Below are 21,686 nucleotides of genomic sequence, written 5' to 3' on the forward strand. Positions count from 1 at the left end.
GGCTATTGTAAATAGAGCTGCAATGAACATTTTGGTACATGACTCTTTTTGAATTATGGTTTTCTCAGGATATATGCCCAGTAGTGGGATTGCTGGGTCATATGGTAGTTCTATGTGTAGTTTTTTAAGGAACCTCCATACTGTTCTCCATAGTGGCTGTACCAATTCACATTCCCACCAGCAGTGCAAGAGGGTTCCCTTTTCTCCACACCCTCTCCAGCATTTATTGTTTCTAGATTATTTGATGATGGCCATTCTGACTGGTGTGAGATGATATCTCATTGTAGTTTTGATTTGCATTTCTCTAATGATTAATGATGTTGAGCATTCTTTCATGTGTTTGTTGGCAGTCTGTATATCTTCTTTGGAGAAATGTCTATTTAGGTCTTCTGCCCATTTTTGGATTGGGTTGTTTGTTTTTTTGATATTGAGCTGCATGAGCTGCTTATAAATTTTGGAGATTAATCCTTTGTCAGTTGCTTCATTTGGAAATATTTTCTCCCATTCTGAGGGATGTCTTTTGGTCTTGTTTATGGTTTCCTTTGCTGTGCAAAAGCTTTTAAGTTTTATTAGGTCCCATTTGTTTATTTTTGTTTTTATTTCCATTTCTCTAGGAGGTGGGTCAAAAAGGATCTTGCTGTGATTTATGTCATAGAATGTTCTGCCTATGTTTTCCTCTAAGAGTTTGATAGGTTCTGGCCTTACATTTAGGTCTTTAATCCATTTTGAGCAAATACTGTAGGCTAACACATATATATGGAATTTAAGAAAAAGAATGTCATGAAAAACCTAGGGGTAAGACAGGAATAAAGATACAGACCTACTAGAGAGTGGACTTGAGGATATGGGGAGGGGGAAGGGTAAGCTGTGACAAAGCGGGAGAGAGGCATGGACATATATACACTACCAAACATAAGGTAGATAGCTAGTGGGAAGCAGCCGCATAGCACAGGGAGATCAGCTCAGTGCTTTGTGACCGCCTGGAGGGGTGGGATAGGGAGGGTTGGAGGGAGGGAGATGCAAGAGGGAAGAGTTATGGGAACATATGTATCTGTATAGCTGATTCACTTTGTTATAAAGCAGAAACTAACACACCATTGTAAAACAATTATACTCCAATAAAGATGTAAAAAAAAATCATTTAGACTTCAGCTATTAAGCCACACTAAATTAAACTAACTTCAAACTCTGCTGAAAGGAACTGTAAGTGAATACATTTGTTGATAGATGAAAACTGGCTGGCATGCACAGTCATTAGCAGTGGGTGATAGTTTCTTTGGATGTAATGTGGAAAGAACAGAGAGCTGTTTTGGAATGCCTTTGAAGTTTTTTCTTCTAGTTCTAAATATCTGAGATTCTTTACATTTTTCAAAGCAGAATGCTCTATAATTTTTCCTGGGTCTTAAAAAGTCACATATGCTTTATGGTCATGGATTTTCAGGGTACTTATAAATCAGACCTCAATAAGAAAAACTCATAAGTTGAAAAGAGCAATTCGAAGGTAACTCTAAATTCCATGTCTTTAAAGGCTGCTTTTAATATGAAAAGTAAAAACAATCTAAGGGATAAGATTGAGCAAATCACATGGTTTAAAATTTTTTATTTGAAACATATGCTCCAACATGGTTCGAATGGTTTAAAATAAGAAAGGAAGGAAGAAAATCAAAAGTTATTGAGCATACCCTATGTGCCAAGCATGAGTGTCAGGAGCTTGAAACGTTAGGAAAGCCAAAGACTTGCATAATTAGAAGAATCATTGACTTCATAATGTAGTGCTAAAATGCTAAAATGCAGCTTCTGGTCATATGGAGTGCCTGGGATCTGTGAAAACAGCAGTGACATTCAGGGACATGGAATAAGGGCTTCCGAGGAGATAAAGCCAGGACTCCAAGAAAAGCTTGTATTCTAGCCCCATAATGTAAAAAAGTTGTTCAATGTCAATGCTCATCAGCAAACATCCTTCTAACAGAATATGGACAGAGCTATGAAGCACAAATTTGTTTAAACAGTTTAGACAAAATTCAAAGGGTAATAGTTGATATTCAGTCATTCATTCATTCATCCATCCATTCATTAAGTTATCTACAATGCACAAAAGCCTAGGACAGAAGATGTCATGGCCATAAGGAATTACAATACATAGTAGAAAGTGAGTCATGTCATAAGAAAGTATAGGTCAGGTTTGTGGTTTTTCAGAGAGAGTAGGGGCCACCAGGGAAAACATCACTGAACAGATAGCCTTTGAGCTGGACCTCACAGGGTAGGCTTGGGTGCCTCATAGAATGGCTCCTTTAGTATCCAAGACTGCATAAGTTATGATCCTTACTGGGGAGTGTAAGGACTCTTTGGTGGTGATCTCCAGCATGTATCTCCTTTTCCTGATATATACTCCCATCAGCAAAGAGGGATCTTTATGAACTGAACTGATGGTAGGGAGGGTTGGTGAAAGGTATTGGAATTTGGTTGTAATGGGAAGAAGTTGGGGAGGGGGTCAGGGTACATCTGCTGTCTATAAAGACCCCAGCTGATTCTGATATGGTCTCTTTAGATGGCCATCTCTCTTTCACATCACAGATGACAAGAGATATTAGGACATCAAAACTAAGTGCAACATTATCTAGTAATATTTGGTAATTGAGAACTACTAAAATTTATGAGGGGGAGGTACCTTGTAATAAAGCATGGTATGTAAAATATGAACAGAGTATGCATGTATATGTATCATAGGGGTGGAAAGACTTTCCTTCTACCTTCCTAGTTTTGATAGCTGGTTATATAAAATTAACTAACAACAGGTAGATTAACAGGAGAAAAGGTATGTAAATTTATTAATTTTTAATATTACTTTCAGGAGGGCATAACAGGAAAAAAGCTAAAACTCAAAAAAGCATTGAGTTGAGAGCTTATATACCATCTTCACAGGGACACACACATACATACACATATGAAAATTATGGTTCATTCAGCATTTAGGAACTGTGATATAAAGAAAAAGTCTTCAAGGTAAACATTTTTCCCATGGTTGTCCTTCTGAACCTAATCAAGTTGTAATTCTAGACTTTTATGTACAGATTAAGATGAAAAAAAAACCATTATGTGCATTTACTATGTATATATATTATCTCATTTTAAAAACACAAAACTCCTATGAGGTGGTCACAACTATTATTCCTTCTTTGCAGATGAGGAAATTGAAACTTAAATTAAAAAAATAACTTTCCAAAGATCATACACCTTGTTAGAGAAGGGTCTGGGATTTTAAGCAAAGTAGGTCTTTTCAGAGATTTGATGCTCTTTATATCAAAGAAGTTATCATTTAAATGTGCATAAGAGTATTTATGCAAGTATTTAATCGTTTGAATTTAACATGTCACATGTGTGATGTAGGTCAGTTAATAAGCAAACAACAAAACCAATGAATTTGTTACTTATATCCTTCTCCTTCCATTTCTATGTACAAAGCAATTTATCCATCTGAATAATTACTCTTTGCTTTGCAGTAAATGGACATTGGTTGTCAGTTCTTAAATCTGACCTTTCAGAAAATTATTGGTCTCAGACGAGGTATATTGTTGTAACAACTCCTGACCAAAACAGGAGACTGTACTTAATTGAACAAATATTTAGTGTCAATAATATTTCTTTCCACCCTCTGACCTGATTTTATTTGTAGTAAACAGCCTGCCTTTATGTGATTAGTGGCTAAGATAAATTTATCTTTGTCCTATGTTAACTGAACCTTGTGAGAGTATTCATGTTACTAGTATGCTGTACTAACAGAGTGGAGTGGTCCACCATCGCTTCCAGGCAGGAGGTTTCGTACCTTTACAAGTTTTTCATCTAGTAAGCATTTTAAGATACCACAAAATATTCCTGAGAAACCATTGCTAACCATTTTACTTTTTATTTAATTTATTCTAACTATTACATTTAAAATATTAATATAATAATAAAAGCTGAGATGATGTAAACATGATGCCATGACTACCATTTAAATTGAAATGAATTGAAAAACATACTTGTACTTTTATCTTGCATATTAGCCATTTTAAATAGTGATAAATATTGAATATTCATGTCCCAGCATGCTGTCATTTCTATCATAACTAATTGCCTAATAAGGTTTGATGAAATTTTGTTTTGATGGTAAAGACCTTTGACCATATCAAACATTTAAAAATACTAAGTCATGATTGAGGGTTAAAGAAAATACTCTTAAGAGGCATGAGTGATTTTATGCCAACACACTAATCTTTAAAACAGCCCAAGTATTTTTGAGCTGCAATAATGGAAAAAACAACAATACTGGGCAGGAATGAAACAGGAAATGTTTAAATTGTTATTGCCTTAAGCAGAAACTGATGTAAGTAATGGTATTAAAAGTTATACAATATTTTGTCCCTTAAGGTTGCCTGAATGGTTGAAATATATTCTTGTGCTATAGACCTTCCTGTTTGTATAGCTTTCACATTGAAGCTAATTTGATTTTTATTGGCATAAGATATTTTCCTTTAAACTCCCAGATCAGCTTCCTAAAACAATATTTATAGGTTTCAACTCTCCTGAACAGAATCACCAACATTCATGGACCCTAGAAAAAATAATCTTGTTTAGAAGCAAAACAGTGTCATTTGATTCTATGTCAGATGGAAAATGGAATGTTTATTTTGAGGAGATAACTCAAGGTATAAACTACTTACTCTAAGTAATTTGTTTTACTGTTGTTTTTATACCAATAAAAAGCTGACTTTAGGCCATTCTATCAATGCTGTTGAGGTCTTAATATTTATATTTAGAAGGAAGTTCCTTTATATTTCCTCACTGTCTTTTGCAAATATATTTCTATATCTTCAGTAAATGGTCTTAAGAAGTTGAACTCCATTGCTTTTTGTCTGCATTAGCCTTAAGTGCTGAGAAAAATATAATCATTCACTTTTCAGCATACATAAGCTCATTTAGTTGCACTGAATGCTCACACATCCCATTATACATTTCCAAATACAATTATAGTATGGCCTAACATAGTCTAAAATTCCATTTTCCACAGCCAGTAAAAACAATTTTCTGGACCAGGTCCAAAGTATGCCAAGTTTAACTTGTGTATTACAGGACTGTTTTAGCATACTAAACCCCAAAGGGTTAGCTATCTTTTCCACTCTTTTTTCCTTGTTCTTGTAAAGGAGATAAGAGTACTAAATTAAGTACTGAAGCCAATCTCTAGGAAAATCATAATTATATAATTATATATGCATGCATGTATGTGTGAATAGATGATAGATAGATAGGTAGATAGATAAATTTCTTTTAGTAGAGGGTGGTATATAGAAGCCAAGCTCTGGGTGCTAGGTATGCCTATTTCTACTGAACTGTCACTTCTTGCAGGCCTGTCAGTGGACAGAACAAGGAAATAGATTGATTTCTCTCCAAACCCAAAATTCGCAGATAGCATTTTGCAAAAGTATGGTATAGACGTGCATTTAGTCATTGCCAACCTATTTTATGCAAGGCAGTGTTAAAAGAGATGTATGGAATAAAAAGATGTTATTTCCTCAACATCAAATAAGACAGGAAAGTTAATGATGGACCAAAAGTAGTAAAAAAGATATTGCAATTATGCTGTAGATTTCTTAGAAGTGGAAGTAAGGATGCTCAACAGGCAGAGAAGGGACATCTATATCAGAGTTGGTTCTCAGGGAAGGCTTCCAGAAGCAAGGGATATACACACTGAGGGTGGAACAGTAAGCGGGAAATGGCTGGGAGAAGAAGTGAAGGAAGTATATTCTAGGCAGAAGAACTTAGAAACTGTAAATTTCTAGAGAGAGAACATAATGATCTATGTGAACTGAAAGTAATTTAATATGGTTGAAGCCCAGAATGTATGTCTATGTAGTGTGTAGTGGGTGGGGAGATTTTGAGACATGTAGCTAGAATATATAATATATGTTATATATGAAACATAATATCATGCAATATATCATCTTATATAATATGATATTAAAGGGTTTAAACATCTTGAGGGTGTCTGGGAGTCATTGAAAGATTTTAAGCAAATGGGAATTCTACCTTTAAAGAATTTTATTTAGTCCATTGTCAGAGACAGTATGCATGTAAATAATTATTATCTAAGACAGAAGCTTTTATATATCCCAGGAAAGTTAGAGAAACAATGGAATGTAAGGTAAGAGTTGGAAAATTATTTCTCGTTGAAGAGCTAAGGGAAATCTCTGTGAAGGGAGAACATTTTGGTTGGGCTTACAACTCAGGTAGGGTTGTAGACTACTCATTTATTACTGATCATTTTATCGTTAAAAAATAATTGTGAATATAAATAATACACAGGTGTCATTCTCCTAAAGTTAACCTTGCTTCTGAAAAATGATATCATGTTTTGATCTGGCAAATTTTATTGTAAAATTTATTGTAAGATACAATTTTTTTTTTTTTTTTTTTTTTTGCGGTACGCGGGCCTTTCACTGTTGTGGCCTCTCCCGTTGTGGAGCACAGGCTCCAGACGTGCAGGCTCAGCAGCCATAGCTCACGGGCCCAGCCGCTCCACAGCATGTGGGATCTTCCCGAACTGGGGCATGAACCCCTGTCCCCTGCATCGGCAGGCGGACTGTCAACCACTGTGCCACCAGGGAAGCCCTAAGATACAAAATTTGAAGATAATGCTGAAGTATAAATTACAATGAAGTCAATTGTACATTGATTTTTCAATGTCTAAGATTTCAATACAAAGTTAAAAACTAAAGTTGTAACAATCTTTAAAAAATGTTTTATTTTAATATGATTTTAAAGTTAAAGAAAAATTCCAGGAATAGTGCAAGGAGCTCCAGGAACAATTGTTTATATTTTGCTCCATTTATCATTCGTTCTCTCTCTCTCTCTCTCTCTCTCTCTCTCTCTCTCTCTCTCTCTCTCTATATATATATATATATATATATATATATAAATGTATATATGTAAAATTCTTATTTTATTCAATGGGTACAATAGATTACAATCATTATTTAATTTGGTGTGCAAATTGTCCCATATTTGATCAATGTAGCCTCTTTAATCTGTTTCTTGTATTTCTTTGATATGTCCCCTTTATTCTTTGAATGTTTCCTTTTAAGTTTGTCTTATACTTTCCCTCCCCAGCCCTAGATTCAGCCTATTTTATAAGGAATTCTGATTTCTTTTAGTAGTGAGTGGTATATAGGAAACAAAATTTGGGTGCTTGGTGTGCTAATTGCTAATGGTGTCTCGTTGCTTCTCAGCCTTCTCAATGGACATAGCTAGACATATATATTATATTCATTATCTATAGTTCATGCCAGTACCTCCAACTTCTATGCAATACCACAGGATATATTTTAGTCTTCGCCTTTCTCATATGTGGAGTTCCCTTCTCCAATCATGAGAAAACTGGCTCTTGATATCCTTAATAATCCTTTGCTCAAGTCAATAGAACTTTTTATTTTTGATAAAAGATGAAAAAATTGATATAGAAGAATACATTTTTGTAAAAGAATAACATGCATGTGTAGTGAAAAAAAAATCTGTGGGAAGGGGATAAAGCTGAAGGAGGGCTGGTATTACCCAGTGTTTAAGTATACTAAAAGCTACATTAACTAAACCAGTGTGATATTGGAACACAGAAATCAACAGAACAGGAGATAGACTGGGCCAAATAAACATGAAAATTGAATACTTGATAAAAGTGACATTTTAAACTAAAGGAAAAATAAACAATATTTTTAAGAAATAGTTTTGGTATAATAGGTAATTTGGAAAAATCAAACCATATCATACTGAGAATATGCCTTAAATTTTAGATACTGTTAATTCATTTCCCAAAAGAGCCCTATTTTTATCTGAATTATTTTTTAAATGATGCAGAAAATATGTCAAGAATTCATTTTTCTTTTGCATGAATAAAGAAACATAGGCATTTATTAGAATTGAATGGGAATATATAATGCTTGCATATAATTAGGAAGAATAGATAGCTGACTATGTGGTAAAATTTAAAAGGCACCTATAACTAAATAGCATTTAACCAACCTACCATAATTACTTAACTTTGGAGTTCTTGATAATCATGTCCTGGAATTTAATTGCAAGTATTTATCATCTGCTAATACATTAGCAGATTTTATTTCTTTGTCAGGTCATCTGGCTCACAGTGTCATATTAAGCAATGAAACACAAAATAATTAAGTTTTTACAGAAATCAGTATGGGAAGAAAATACACAGAATGTTGACTCTAGATGATTGATGTAGTTTAAGAGGTGAACATCGAGAGATCAAAATGTAAGTGCTGGGATCCTAGAAGTTAACCCTGAGAGAAAGTTGAAGAGACATAAGAGACAGACTCTGACTACTTAAATAATATGCCTAGGGCCAGCAGAATGTCACTTTAAGATAACCACAAAAAAAGGTTATCCAAGTGAACGCCAAGCTGAAGAAGACATAGAGCAAATTTGTCTCGATCTTTTCTTGGATTCATATCTCTATTGAGTTCCCACACATGCCTTCCCCAAAGAAGACATTCCTTGGAAATTTTAAATCAAGGCATTAAAATAGGGAAGGAAAAAACCCCAAAACAATTCCTTGAAGTGTTGTCATGTAGAAAGATGGTCATATTTCTTCTTTCTGTGACCCCCAAATTTTGTACAGTTAGCCCATATCTTCCTTTTCTAGTTATTTCCATAGACAGCATTAATTGAAGTGAGTTTGGTGTACCTAATCAGAAAAATTACCTAACCTCCATGGTTTACCGGTTTCAGAGCTTTTGTCTTACTGAATATGTGATTGTTCCAGCACAGAAATTGCTTTCATTAAGACCATCAGTGGCTTCCATATTGATAGCTTTAAAAGAAGCATTTCTGTTCTCTTTTTACTTTTTAAAGTTTTAATTTGTTCTCTTTTTAATTGCTGTGCACATTTGGCACAAGTGACACCTTTCTCTTACTTGACATTCCGTCCAATTTTGTTGTAGGAAAAACTTTCCCTCCAACTCTCTGGTCTCTCTGACATCTTCACTGATAACGCTTCCCTCTCTATCCTTTCACTTGCCAGGATTTTTTTCTTGGGTCTTCACTCCTCTAACCTACATGTTCCCTCTGAGCTATACCATCCACGTTCATAGTTTTATATTTATGTTGCAATACCTCTACCTTCCACACACACATTTTATCTCTATAACTGATTTCTTTCCTCTCTCCCTGTAATTTAAACATCTAATTGCCCATGAAACATCTCCTTTTGGGCCATCCTTTGGTATTGCAAACTCACTATGCCCCATCAGTGACCTTTTAAATTTTTAATTAAAAATTAATTTTTAATTAAAATTTTAAACTTTTTAATTAAAAAAAATTTTTATATAGCAGGTTCTTATTAGTTATCTATTTTATACATATTAGTGCATATATGTCAATCCCAATCTCCTAATTCATCCCACCACCACCCCCAGCCCCATCAATGAACTTTTGATCATACTTTTTTTCTTTTTATTTCATTATTTTTCTTTTTATTTCATTATTAGTCTTCTTACTATCTGATTCTTCCTAGTTGGTGGTGGTACCATCCACCCAGATGATAAACCAGAAATGAAAGTATTGTCTTAAAATCCTTTTCTTTCTCATTCAATATACCAAATTATTCACTAAGCCCTAACAGATACCTGTTAGTATCTGAATAGGCTTTCTTTTCCAATTAATGCCTTTGCCTTACTTCAGGTCAGTATCATCTTTCACCAAGATTAATTACTCTAACAGACTTTTTACTGATATCCCTACATCCAGACTTGTTCCTCTCAAAAATGTCTTCCACGTGTTTATCAGTGAAGTCTTCCAAAACTGTAAAGCCGAAGGTGCCATTTTCCTGACTAGCCCACCAGTGACTACCCATTGCTGTTGAATATAGTCTAAGCTCCCCATTTGGCACATATGATTTGTCATCTGTCTGATTTTCCAGCTTTACTTCCTGCTACTCTCCCACACACTTTTACCCTCAGTCATAGGAAGATACCTTCCAGTTCCTTAAAATTATGGTATTTCATGCTTCTATGTTGTTTTTCACCTTCCTCTGCCTGGACTTTCTCCATTTCATCTTCCTAGTAAACAATTCTCCCCTGCTGAACTTCTACTTACTGGCTAAACCTTGCTAAAACATAATAAATTCCTCTATGAGTCTTTATTTCTCTCCCTTCTGAGTTTCTTTTGTCCTTTTTATTTATTTTATGAATCCATGTATTGAATTGGATTGAAATTACTTTTAAAAGTGGATTATTTTTTTCCTTTTAAACTTGAGCTCCCCGAGGAAAGAGCCTGTGTTTTAATAATCATTGTTGTCCTAACCCCCGGTACATCTTTTGTCACACTGGCCAGTGAAATTAAGCCATGTTATTTTTAAAGGTAGTGTATAAAAGGCAAAAATTTACCTAAAACCAAAATTTACTTTTCAATATCCATAAACAATGTGCTATATTGGAGACTAAATACTCCTTTTCCATACTCCCAACACAGCCAGTTTTCTCTTTGTAGTTGGAAGAGATTGTAGTTTCTTTGACTGTATACTAGGTGAAGAAGTTAGTATAAAAAAATGTCCCTATCTTGAAATACAAGTAGCATGCAACAAATGAAATTCTCATATTATAAGAGATTCTTGGGGATGGAGATCAAGGAAACAGCAGATTTACTTCTTTGAGCTCAGGGGCACTTGTGAGTAAGCCCTTTCTGAGATGAAAAGCAAGAGGAATTCTGGAAAGGTTGGGAAGGTGAAAAACTTGACAGTGAAGGTTCCTTCAGATTTCAGGAGTCTATGATTCTATTTATAACAAATAACTCACTATCTCAAGGCCAAAAATGGATATCCATGAGCTCCTATACTGAAACAGTGTATACATTTAAAACAACAGCAATGTTCTGTATTTGTTGAACAACTGAGGAAAGTGAGTTCACAATCTCCACAATTTTAAGAAGGTTAGAACCAATTAATAATGATACTTGGAGCTCATCATTGGAAAAGGGAATTGTTAATGAAACAGGAGCAAAAGAAGAGGGAGAAGATAAAAATGCAAAATGACTGTGAGAAACAGAGAAAGGGAATCAAAGTGAATCATATTAGATGGCCTTAATCATTGGAGGCACTAGTGGTTAAATGCACGGGCAATGGAGGAAAGCAGTCCTGGGCTCAAATCTTTGCTTGGCCAGTCCCAGTTGTGCAATATTAACTATCTCTAAAATTAGGGATTCTAACTCCTGTGCCAGGTTGTTGTCAGGAGATTTCAATGTAGTAGGGTTTGTAGAGTATTCGGAAGTGCCTGGCTCATAGTATGTGCTTAGTGAATGCAACAGTTGTCTATATTATCCTTGTAGTGGAATATAGTGGGTAGGTAACCACATAGGTAACTCTGAACTTTACAAGTCTATGAATGGGACCCATCCAGCTTTTTTGGTGAAGGTTAGGTATCTAATAATGTGATTTTGAAAGAGGGTAGGGAATTCTAATTAATGAATTAATTTTTTAATGATTTGGGTTGCTGGTGAGCATGATTTTAAAAAGGGGATGCATTACAGACATACACTTCAGCATTGCAGAGCCATTCTGTATATTGAGGATAGAACCACAGCTTCATTTATATATTTAATCTGACTTGTTTTTTTCCTAGAGTTTGTCAGTGATATTTTGACCAAAAATTTTATTTATCCACTTTTATTCAGTAAAGATTATACAGCAAACAAATAGTAAAACTTAAAATTTAAGACCTCCATATTTAATCTGCTTTTTTTTGGTTCACTTACCCATGCATGTGTAATGCTTACATTGCGAGAATGACCCAAATCAAACTAATGTGTCTCTGAAATCAAGCCTGAATTCTTGCTAGGGTGGTACCTAATTCAAATGATCAGAGTATTATATTTTCCAAGATGTGATAGTAAACCAAGATGCCTTTTTCTTGAAGATCTGAAATTCATCTGAAACAATAGCAGAGGGAAGTCTGCTATTAAAACATATTCTAGTGTGATTATGGGGAGGCAATGTTAGTAAGAATAAAGATATCAGCATCAGATAGAACTGGATTCAAATCCTATTACTATAACATACAAGACATACAGCCTTTGGCAGCTTATATAATTTTTCTCAATTCTAGTTTCCTTCAGTGTTCCTTGAAAGTAAGAAAATCTACTTTCTAGGTGTGTTATGTAGAATTAACTGAAATAGTGCATATAAGGTAGTCTGTCTAACATATAGTAAATGACTGATAAACACATATCAACTCCCTTGCTCCCATACTTTCCATTGGGCCAGGTGGAGAAAAGAATAGATGAGGGAAGACTGTCATTTTCTAGGACTATAGAGCAGGATAAAAGTTCATAATGTTTAAAAAAATGCAGAATTTCTAAGATAGACTTGGTTTCCAGTCTTTTGTCAGGTATTGGGCCTTGTGTTAGATGATGCAGTAGAAAATGTGTTTGGTGCTGGGCTTGGGAAAATGTTCAATGACCAGCTTAAATCTGCTATGGATTTAAATTTAGAGTTTAATTAAATGAATGTACAAATAAATTATGGTAACTATAATATGTCATGGAACAATTGATAGGAATGATGCATTGTTATGAAAAATAAGATCATACTTCCAGAGATGAGATTTACAAGGGTAGATCATTTCAATGCATATGGAATAGGGGAAAGTCAGCAGAAGTAGAGAGAAAAGCTAAAGTGGACTGAGTTTTTTGAGAAGTGAATGGATAGAAGGGTACAAATATATGTGGTCTGTAGTTATTCTCTCTGTTAATAACATTTTTATTTTAAAAAGGTATAGGGGTAAGCGAACTATTTCTTTACATTTGAGTTATTTATATAGAACCTACCACACGTACTATTAAAAACTTGGCAAACTGAGTGAGTGGCTGCTTCCATTCAAAGTCAGTGTGAGTCACGATTATCTCTACTGCTGTCTAATTCTAAAAGCTTTGAGAGTCAATAGGCTAGCATTTAGGAATTTTCCATTTACTGACATTGATTCAATACATTTCTTGGTGGTAGCTCCACACATTTATTCATAGGCATTACTGGAAGCTTAAGACAGATTTAAAAATACCTGCCAATTGGATTTAAAGTCATGTTGAAACCAAGCTTAAAATATGGAGGAAAGCTGGTAATGATGACTCAGTACGGAAGCTAAGTTAATGATTTAGTGATGAATTTCAGATCTGCAGAGAAACTGAACCAGTCTCAGCGTGCAACTACCTTTAGACAACTTTCACTGACTGAAGAATTGCCGATAAGAACATTTTTGGCATGTTTCGAGAGTAATGGAATCCTTTGAATCAAATGCTTTTAAACCGTGATATCACATTGATTATTTTCCTAATTGCAACTCCTCTTCTTATGTGATGGTGCAGCCTCTGTGATTCTGCAGGCTAACGTGACGGGAACCACTCCACACTGCTTCAGTAACAATGTACCCTCCAAATCATGTGTTGCTGCCTGGTGCTTAGGGCTGATATAACACTGCTTGCCTTTCCTCTTAGCCTGTTTGCTGAATATCTATTCATCCTTCAAGGCCCTGTCCAACCATCTCTTTCTTAGTCCTCTGACTCAAACGGGATTTTACATTAAGGAGGTCTCTTTTTTTTATGTTTATTTAACTACTTACTATGCAAAAGCCACATCCTTTTATAGTAGATTTAATGTTGCTTGATACACATTGAGCGGTGGGTTGGTGTTTGGTTATGAGAATAGTTTTTAAATGATTCTCTTTGTTGTTGATGTTTTCACAGAATGTCACACTCATTCAAAGGAAGTTGTTTGACTGCCAGCACTTAAAGGCTGTCAGAACTTGTGGGAGTGCTAAGTGGAACCAATCAAATTCTAACTGACCTGTTTCTACACTTCAATGACAAAGAGGAATTTCTCCTACTTTGTGAAGTGGAAAGGCTCAGCTCTCATACCTGGCTGAAGAGTTAGCCAATTTGGGGGACAGATTTTCCTTGCCACTTGAAGCTATAAACCTGGTCTTCCTTATTAATTAATTTTAGAAAATAATTCTGATGTAGTTTTTATTGAGTAGACAATAAACTTTAAGTCTGACACACAAACAAGAAAATCTAGTTTAAATCCATTAACTAGGTAGAATGTGCTTTTTGCCCCAAGGCAGAAAACATTTTTAGTCAAATTGAGAACCATTTCCAAAGTGATTTTTAGATGCCTTGTCAATTTTAATATCCCCATTGTATTTATTCTCAGATAAGTAGAGTTCCTGATTTGAAGAAGTGTAATGACAAATATTTTAAGATGAAACACATACGTAATTATTAGAAAATGTTTTGAAGCATTGCAAGAGATCAGTGAGAATCTATTTTTAGGTTATTACAGACAACACATGAGGGAAAACACATTTTCGGGATAACTTGACTAGATTTATTTTTAAGGTAGTCAGGAACAGTTAGATGTTCTGATCTTTCCCTTAGTTTATTGCATCCTGCAGAATGGATGTATTCATTCACTGAACAGATGGATGTATACACAAATAATTGCACAAATTATGATATTGCTATGAGGGAAACAGTGCTGAAGTTACACAAAATTCAAATGGGCTTGTCAGAGTAGTCACCTCTGTGAGGAGGGGAAACGGCAGCTGCATATGAGCAGTGGGCAGGAGGAAGATCATCTTAGGCAGAGGGAGTGGTACATGGAGAAGAGGCAGGAAAGAGTGCCAGTGTCGATGGAACAAAATGCCAGTGTGGCTAGTGTGGAATGAGCCAAAGGGTCAAAGTTTTGAGATGGAAGTATAGGTAGATGAGGGCCAGATAGGGCAGAAGGTTAATAATGTGGTATAGGTACTCACTATGTACCCACAGAAATGAATGAATAAAAAAGCTCCATAACATAATGGGAACAATGTGTTTTTCTCTCTTCCATTTTGATGAATATGATCTTTCCTTTTTGCAGTCAGCCAGGCATCCATCTTCTTCATGCAGTGTGGGGAGTGGGGTTAATATTATCAAAGTGAAAGACAAATAAGAGGCCCAGCTTTGAATACCTAAATGGAAATTTTGAGCCTTCAACAAGACAATAGTGCTGAAAGCCAGGCTTTGTTCACACCAAAAAGGGTTTCCTAAATTCCTGTGATCCAGGCTCATAGACTTGAACACTGAGTTTATTATAAACCATGGACAAAAGACACTCAAGAGATAAAGTAAGGGACTTTCTGCCATATGAGATGGGGAAAGCATACCTCTTCTGCCCTGGTAAAGGATAGAAAAGGGAACCCTGATAGAAGGCAATTTATGCAAATGGTCAAACAAGGTTTTCTGACCTCTTACCTCTGAGCTGAAATCCCAGGGTGGGGAGCATGTTTCATTGAAAGTGAAAGCTTACAGCACAGTTTTCCAGTGACTTAGTGAGCAGCCTACAGCAGAATAAAAATGGTGGTATGGTATGGTATGGTCAATCCCAAGACTTCCTCAGTGCTTGTGTTGGACTGAGGGCTCAGAAAGTTCTGCTTGAACAGTGGGGAATTCAGAAGCCAGCTGAGATGGGCCAGTATATCTGCCATGCTCCTGCCATGCCCACAGCAAGGGGTCAGGGGATCCCACAAAGAAGTCAAGCAATAACAACCCTGGCAAAGATCCAGATGAAGGATGTATAGGGGAAGGAAAAAATTTCCCTTTATGCTTTTTGGGTTCTTCTGGCTGGTCTAAGAATTAAATTGACATGAGACAGATTAACAGGTTAAAATCAAATTTAATTACATACGTAATGGGACCACATAAGAAAAATGAGACCCAGGGAGAAGTTAGGCAATTATATAAGATGGCTTATATGCCATCTGAGAGAAGGAGAAGGAGTAGAGTTTGGGACTTCAAAGGGGAGGAAGGCAATTCACCTGGAGACTTTGGTCTCCAGGTCCAGGAGTTCCCCCTACCACAACTAGCCCATATTCTTCATAGATATCTATGGTGATAATGCTCTTCCTGGATCAGGCCCTTTATCTAAATTCTTTTAGGCAGTTAAGGAGGTAAAAAAGAAAGACTTCCTAAGTTATTTGTTTCTTAAAAATAATCAGCCTAAAATAATCCTCCTGCCAAAGAGACACATTTTGGTGTGGCAAACTTTGCTTCCCTACAGATGTGACTGAGACTTAGAGAGTCTTGCAGCTCTGGTAAAGGCTGAGATTGGGCTCAGTTAGAAGGAGATGATCATAGTTCCCAAACTGATCCAACTGAACAAACCAGCCAGGGATTTCAGCAGTAGATGTCAGCAGGGAGCCAAGTGACCAGACAGATAAGGGACATGTTGCAGATTCCAGAGAACACAAAGGAGAGCAGGAACCTGCTGGTTTGGGTCTGAGGCTACCTTTTTCCTGCCACTACAAGGTCACAGAAGCCCACCTGTCTATAAACTCAGATACCTCCTTGAAGAAAAACTGTGGGTTGGAGGAAATACATAAAAACTGAACATTTACCAGATATGACTAAGATTTTAGAAAAAGAATATACAAGAATATGATGAGGTAGCATTAATTAGCACTTTGTGTTAATTCATTCAATAAATAACCATTGAGTGTGTCTTATTTATCATGCACAGGGAATACAACAGACACTAACCCTTGTCCTCCTGGAGCTTACATTCTAGTGAGAGTAGTTCCCTGTTGAAGCTATAGAAAAAAAGAAAACAAAACACATAATTAGAAAAAAGAAAACACCTAATTAGAAAAATAAAGATGGGACAATTTATTTTCACATTCAATAGTAGTGTGTTATATATCTTTAATTCCACAACAGTGGGGATGAAAAGTATTCTGGTGGTATGCATGACCTTGCTGTGGTTAAGAAGAGCTAAAAATGATTACAGAGTTTATTCCTGCTTGGACACTAACTTTAAATAACTTGACGTCTTAACGTGCAGTCAGTCATAGAGTCACAAAAATATGGGGCTGGAAAGACATCTTAGTTTGACTGGTAAGGAAACAGATGTGCAAAGAATTGAAGATACAATCACTGCTATAGTTGGGATTTAAATATATGTTCCTTGACATTAGTCCAGGGCTCTTTATAATGGAACAGAGCTTCCATTCAGACCTTAATAGAACATATTCATTGGTTATTTCACCTTGGTATCAATAGGCCCTTTCTTGGGCAGGCTCTTATGAGTATGGAGAACACAATGGGCCATGCAAAGATGTTTAAGTAGGGTAGAGGATTAGTGGAAGAATAGACACTCATTAGAGGGGCTAGTTTCTTCTGTTTCTCTTTAGCATGTGAATGATAGCCCAGAAAAGGCCCAAGCAACCTCAGAGGCAGAGTGTCCACCAAGGTGACAACCTACTCAGTAGGGGTAAAAGCGAGGGCTCAGGAATGAGGCATCTGGGTTCAAATCCCAGCTCTACCACCTATCAGCTAGCTTCATAATCAGTTGGGAGCCTTGTAGCAAGAAAGTTTTTAAATAAAAGATCAAATGCTGTCTCTAACAGTGCTGAGTTTTTGTTGTTGTTTGGTTTGGTTTGAGTTCTGGCACGTTTTTAGGTGAGGCTCACGGTGTGAACAGGCAAAGGAGTTTTCTGTGGGAGGTAATGCCTGTAGGCAGAATGAACTGTCCGGTCTCCTCTTGGGGAGGAGCTCAGGGCTGTGAGAACAGAGGAGCTAGGGGGCCTCGAGGAAGGTTCGGAAGATGGAGGAGACGAGATCTTGCCGGTAGTGTTGATAGTGCCTTTGCTGTCTGAGCTGGACTCAGAGTTGCTGCCCCTGCAGTAGGCACCCAAGCCTGGGAGGATGCAGATACAGACGGCAGCAGAGGAGCAGTGGATGGAGGGACCGCTCAGGGTTGTGCTTCCAAGAGACACGCAGGATGGGGCTTCTTGATTCTTGTCATCTGGGTCAGGGGCCGATGGCAGTCTTTTCACACTGTTGTCCCTCTCTGAGCTCTTATGCTTCACAGCTCCTGCCAATAGCTTTGCCTGGGAGAATTTGTTCTTGGTGCCTGTACGTGTGTGTAGTGGGTGGGAGTGAAAGGGTTAGGCTAAGTCATACTGAAAAAGAGTTCACCATAATAGGAAAAATACAAAAATCATTTCCGATCCCCACCCCCAGAAAAAAACTATTCAAAATAAATTATCCTTAGTATATTTTAATAGGAGATTTAGTCTGTTTATTTTTATGATAAATTTTAGTATTTTGCACAGTACAGTTGTTAAAGACTATATTTTTTGCAATTTAAGCAACAATAGTGAGGTTTTTTCATCTTATTGAATACTACATTAAATTTGAATAAGTTAACAAAGCAAACTTTTCTCTCAAATATTAAGTTTAAATGCTGTTAGAGAAAAAGTTAATGAAAACATTTAAGAAATACATATTTTTCTTTGTGCCAAGTGACTAACTTACAGTTATCTTCTTAGGGCTCCTTAAGTTCTAAGATTGGATTTAAAAATAAATATAGTGTAAAATATAAGTGGGAATCTAAGTTTTCTACCTTAACTTCAGAGCAAAAAGAATATAAACCTAATGCAAGCAGTGATGTTATTTTATGGATTTTCTGTAATTGGTTTAACAACGTTTAGATTCTGCAGTTGATAAATCAAGGCTTTGAGCCTCAAGTAAGATTGTATACTTGCTTGTCATTTGAACTGTACCTTGGTTAGATGTTTATTAGTATTCCTGTTGAGTTCCTTCCATCATGTTAATGAAGAAATCATCTCAGTTTTCTAAAATCAAAGTAGACAAAACGAAAGCTAATAATAGAACTAGGACTAGAAGCCACTTATTTTATTTTTAGTTCAATGCATTCTCAGACTGATTCCATTTCCTAGTGTGGATTAGAACTGCTCAATATGATCAATGATTTATTTTTAATTCTCTTCTTCTTTGTCTCTCCTCTGGGAGGAAAAAAAAAAGGTGTTCTTGCTCCTGTGGGCATATTTAGAGGGTGCTAAGAGCTACAGGTTGTCACCATAATGATCATATCCCCCTCTGTGACATTTGATCCTTATTTGTATGGATTATTCAACTAAAGCATGTGTGTCTCTCAGTTTTTTCACCTTTTATTACATGTATATTTTTAAAACATTTTAATCATGCTTTGAGATGGTTTATTTTATTACATAACATACCTCTGGCCTGGAATCTCATGACATTATCGATTGAGTAGAAATTTTTTTAGTGATTTAGATACAGGAATGTCTCCAAAATAAGTTATATTAAAATATGGGGATTCGCCTTATCTGTAACTTGAACAAAAGTCCCTGCAGTGTGAGTCTAAGTCTTCCAAGTAAAATAATTTTTAATGTCATTTATTTTCAGCTGTTCACAACTTCTTATATCTACTTTTCTTTCTTTTTATTTTCATAAATTAAAATTTGATTGTATAATATAAAAACCTTAGGTTCCCAGGGAGTTTTGGGGGACTTAAAAAATTGTGTTTGTGTGTGTGTGTGTTTCCATATCTTTTTTGCAGTTTCCCCTCTTAGTTGGAAAGCTACACTTGGGTACAGATATCTGGGTACAATGTCACTGATGGAATTAAGAAAATTTTGTTTTTCTAACTTTTGTAGCTCCGGCTAGCTTCACAGGGGTTTCTATCAGTTGAAATGGCATCTTCGACTTCAGCCAAGTGTAGGTTATTAGGTTATGAGTGCCAAAAATGTTGAGTCGTCTCCACACTTCATCCAGCAAGAATAAAAACAAGATTGTAAAATAATTATAATCTCTTGAATCAAAGCCAGCCATGCAGCCTGCGTCCATCTTTCTTCATTAATTTGTATACAGTTCTTATTTTAACAGAACAACTTTCAGAGGGTACTCACATGGGACTGCTGAACCAGCTGTACAACTTTTATTTTGAAGAAAAAAGTTGAGCCTCAGAACGGGCTGTTTTAAAGACAGGGAGGGACTTAGCTTTTCTGAGCTTGACCAGCATGTGGAAGGAGTGCTCTCATGGCTGCAATAACCTAGGGAGCTCCTACCTGGGTGCCACGGGGGTAGGAAGGTTTCTGTTTGTTTTGTTCTGTTTCTGAGGGTCCTGTGCACTCCTCTTGTCCATGTCAACGTGACTCGGTGTTTTTGCACACCCTGCTCTGTGGGGGAGTGCCCCAACGTGCCTGTCTTATGTGGCCTCTATGGACACACTGCTCAGCTGGCAGAGAGCAGGGAAGTTTTCTCGAGCACCCAAAAAGAGAAAGAGAAAACTACTTTTTCCTTCTGGGCTCCTTGCAGCACAATAGATCAGGATAAGCTTCCACATTCTCTCCCTGGATTTCTGGAGTGGTTTCCAGGAACAAGTTAAACTTTCACCTTTAAATGGATGACCATGTCACAATCAGGAGGAAACATCTCCAAAGACCCATCTTTAGGTAAGTGATGCTACATCCTAGGTGGCTCCAGGGCTATCAGGAAATGTAATTTCTCTTTTTCATACTTAACTTGGGAATTCTGGCACTAAGCTACAGCAAAGCAATAAAGAGTGTGCCTAAAGTTTAACTTAATGCATACTGAAGGAGTCCTTTTATTTTCTATTTTCTGAAACCCTATGCCCAAGCTTTTATTAATTCTTCAAAATGTATTTTAGAAATGCATTGCATTAGCTTTTTATGCACATGAATGACATAGCACTGGAAAAACTTCTGAAACATTATGCAATCCCTCCCTGTTTCTAGTGGTTGCATAGCCCTGTAAATGGGAAATGTTGTGCTTGGTTCTTTCAACTGATTTCGCTCAGAAGTAGTATTTCAGTGCTGTGAATGCTACACTTTTTTGAAGTAATATATGGGGAGACAAATTTGAACTTGATGGCTATTATACTAGAGTGTGTACATCTTACAGTTAGTTCAGGAGTATCTGTATAGCAGTTAAAGAAACAGTAGGGCAATAGGAGATATTTTACACTGGGGTGGAATCTTGGGCCAGGCAGAATTAGATCTAGTATAATGGATTGGGCTAAGGTTTTATTTTGAGGGGAGAGACACTCTTTTTCTAAGACAGCAGCAATTTCTTCATTGACTCTGTAACTCCTGATTCTTTAGTTACCTGTTATGTGCTTTAGAATCCAGAATTGGGAATTAAGAATTTTAAAGTAGCTAGAAAATGAACACAAACAATTTCTGCCTCTTAAAACAGACAATTTAAAAAAGTTAATTGTATAATAAATTTGTGTTTCCCCCCAGGTAATATCTTAAATATAGCAAAGATACTACATGTTAACAATACTAAATGTTAAAGTCAATTTGCAGCCACTGGTTGTTGATCTTGAATTAACAACAGGATGATAGAAGTTTATGGGTGGAATTCCTGACATTCCATCGTTGTTAAATAATGAATAAGAGTGGGCCTCAAGGAGTATAGTTATATAAAATGTTTCTATTTTATGTATTGATTAAGCATTACAACAATATTATTAGTAGAAAATAATATACTCTTGCAATGCTTAAAACAAAATGTTAGCCCAAATCTGTTTTAAAGCCTTTTGAAGATAAATATTTTAAAATCTATTATTATGGATTTCATATAATGTGTCTACTTAAATATGCATTTGTAAATTTAACCAAAAATCCAAAATGACCGCCCCCCCCCCCCAGCAAATGTGTATTCACCTGCCATATTTCTTATGGCAGGAGCTGGAAAAGTTCTTCCAGTCCCTACATAATTCACTTCTATTTTCTCTCAAGTGCATGTGTGACTTCAAAGAGGTATGAGAG

At 36.1% G+C, this 21,686-nt stretch overlaps 1 protein-coding gene across 10 annotated transcripts in view; it reads left to right on the plus strand.

Moving 5' to 3' along the window:
• The window catches only part of PDE1A (phosphodiesterase 1A), a 360,718-nt gene that overhangs the window by 64,913 nt on the left and 274,119 nt on the right, over positions 1-21,686 (plus strand). The window contains exon 1 of one of the 10 annotated variants that reach the window (XM_029224822.1): positions 19,892-20,345. The exons of 8 other annotated variants lie outside the window; for them this stretch is intronic. In XM_029224822.1, the coding sequence (XP_029080655.1) occupies positions 20,293-20,345 (53 nt within the window). In that variant the 5' untranslated portion in view covers positions 19,892-20,292. Of the gene's footprint in view, positions 1-19,891; positions 20,346-21,686 lie in introns of those variants that run through there. One more of the 10 variants, XR_003793878.1, reaches the window with a different exon arrangement.

The sequence above is a fragment of the Monodon monoceros genome, unplaced genomic scaffold, assembly GCF_005190385.1.
Source record: "Monodon monoceros isolate NGI ecotype Baffin Bay Population unplaced genomic scaffold, NGI_Narwhal_1 Super_Scaffold_16, whole genome shotgun sequence".
NCBI lineage: Eukaryota > Metazoa > Chordata > Mammalia > Artiodactyla > Monodontidae > Monodon > Monodon monoceros.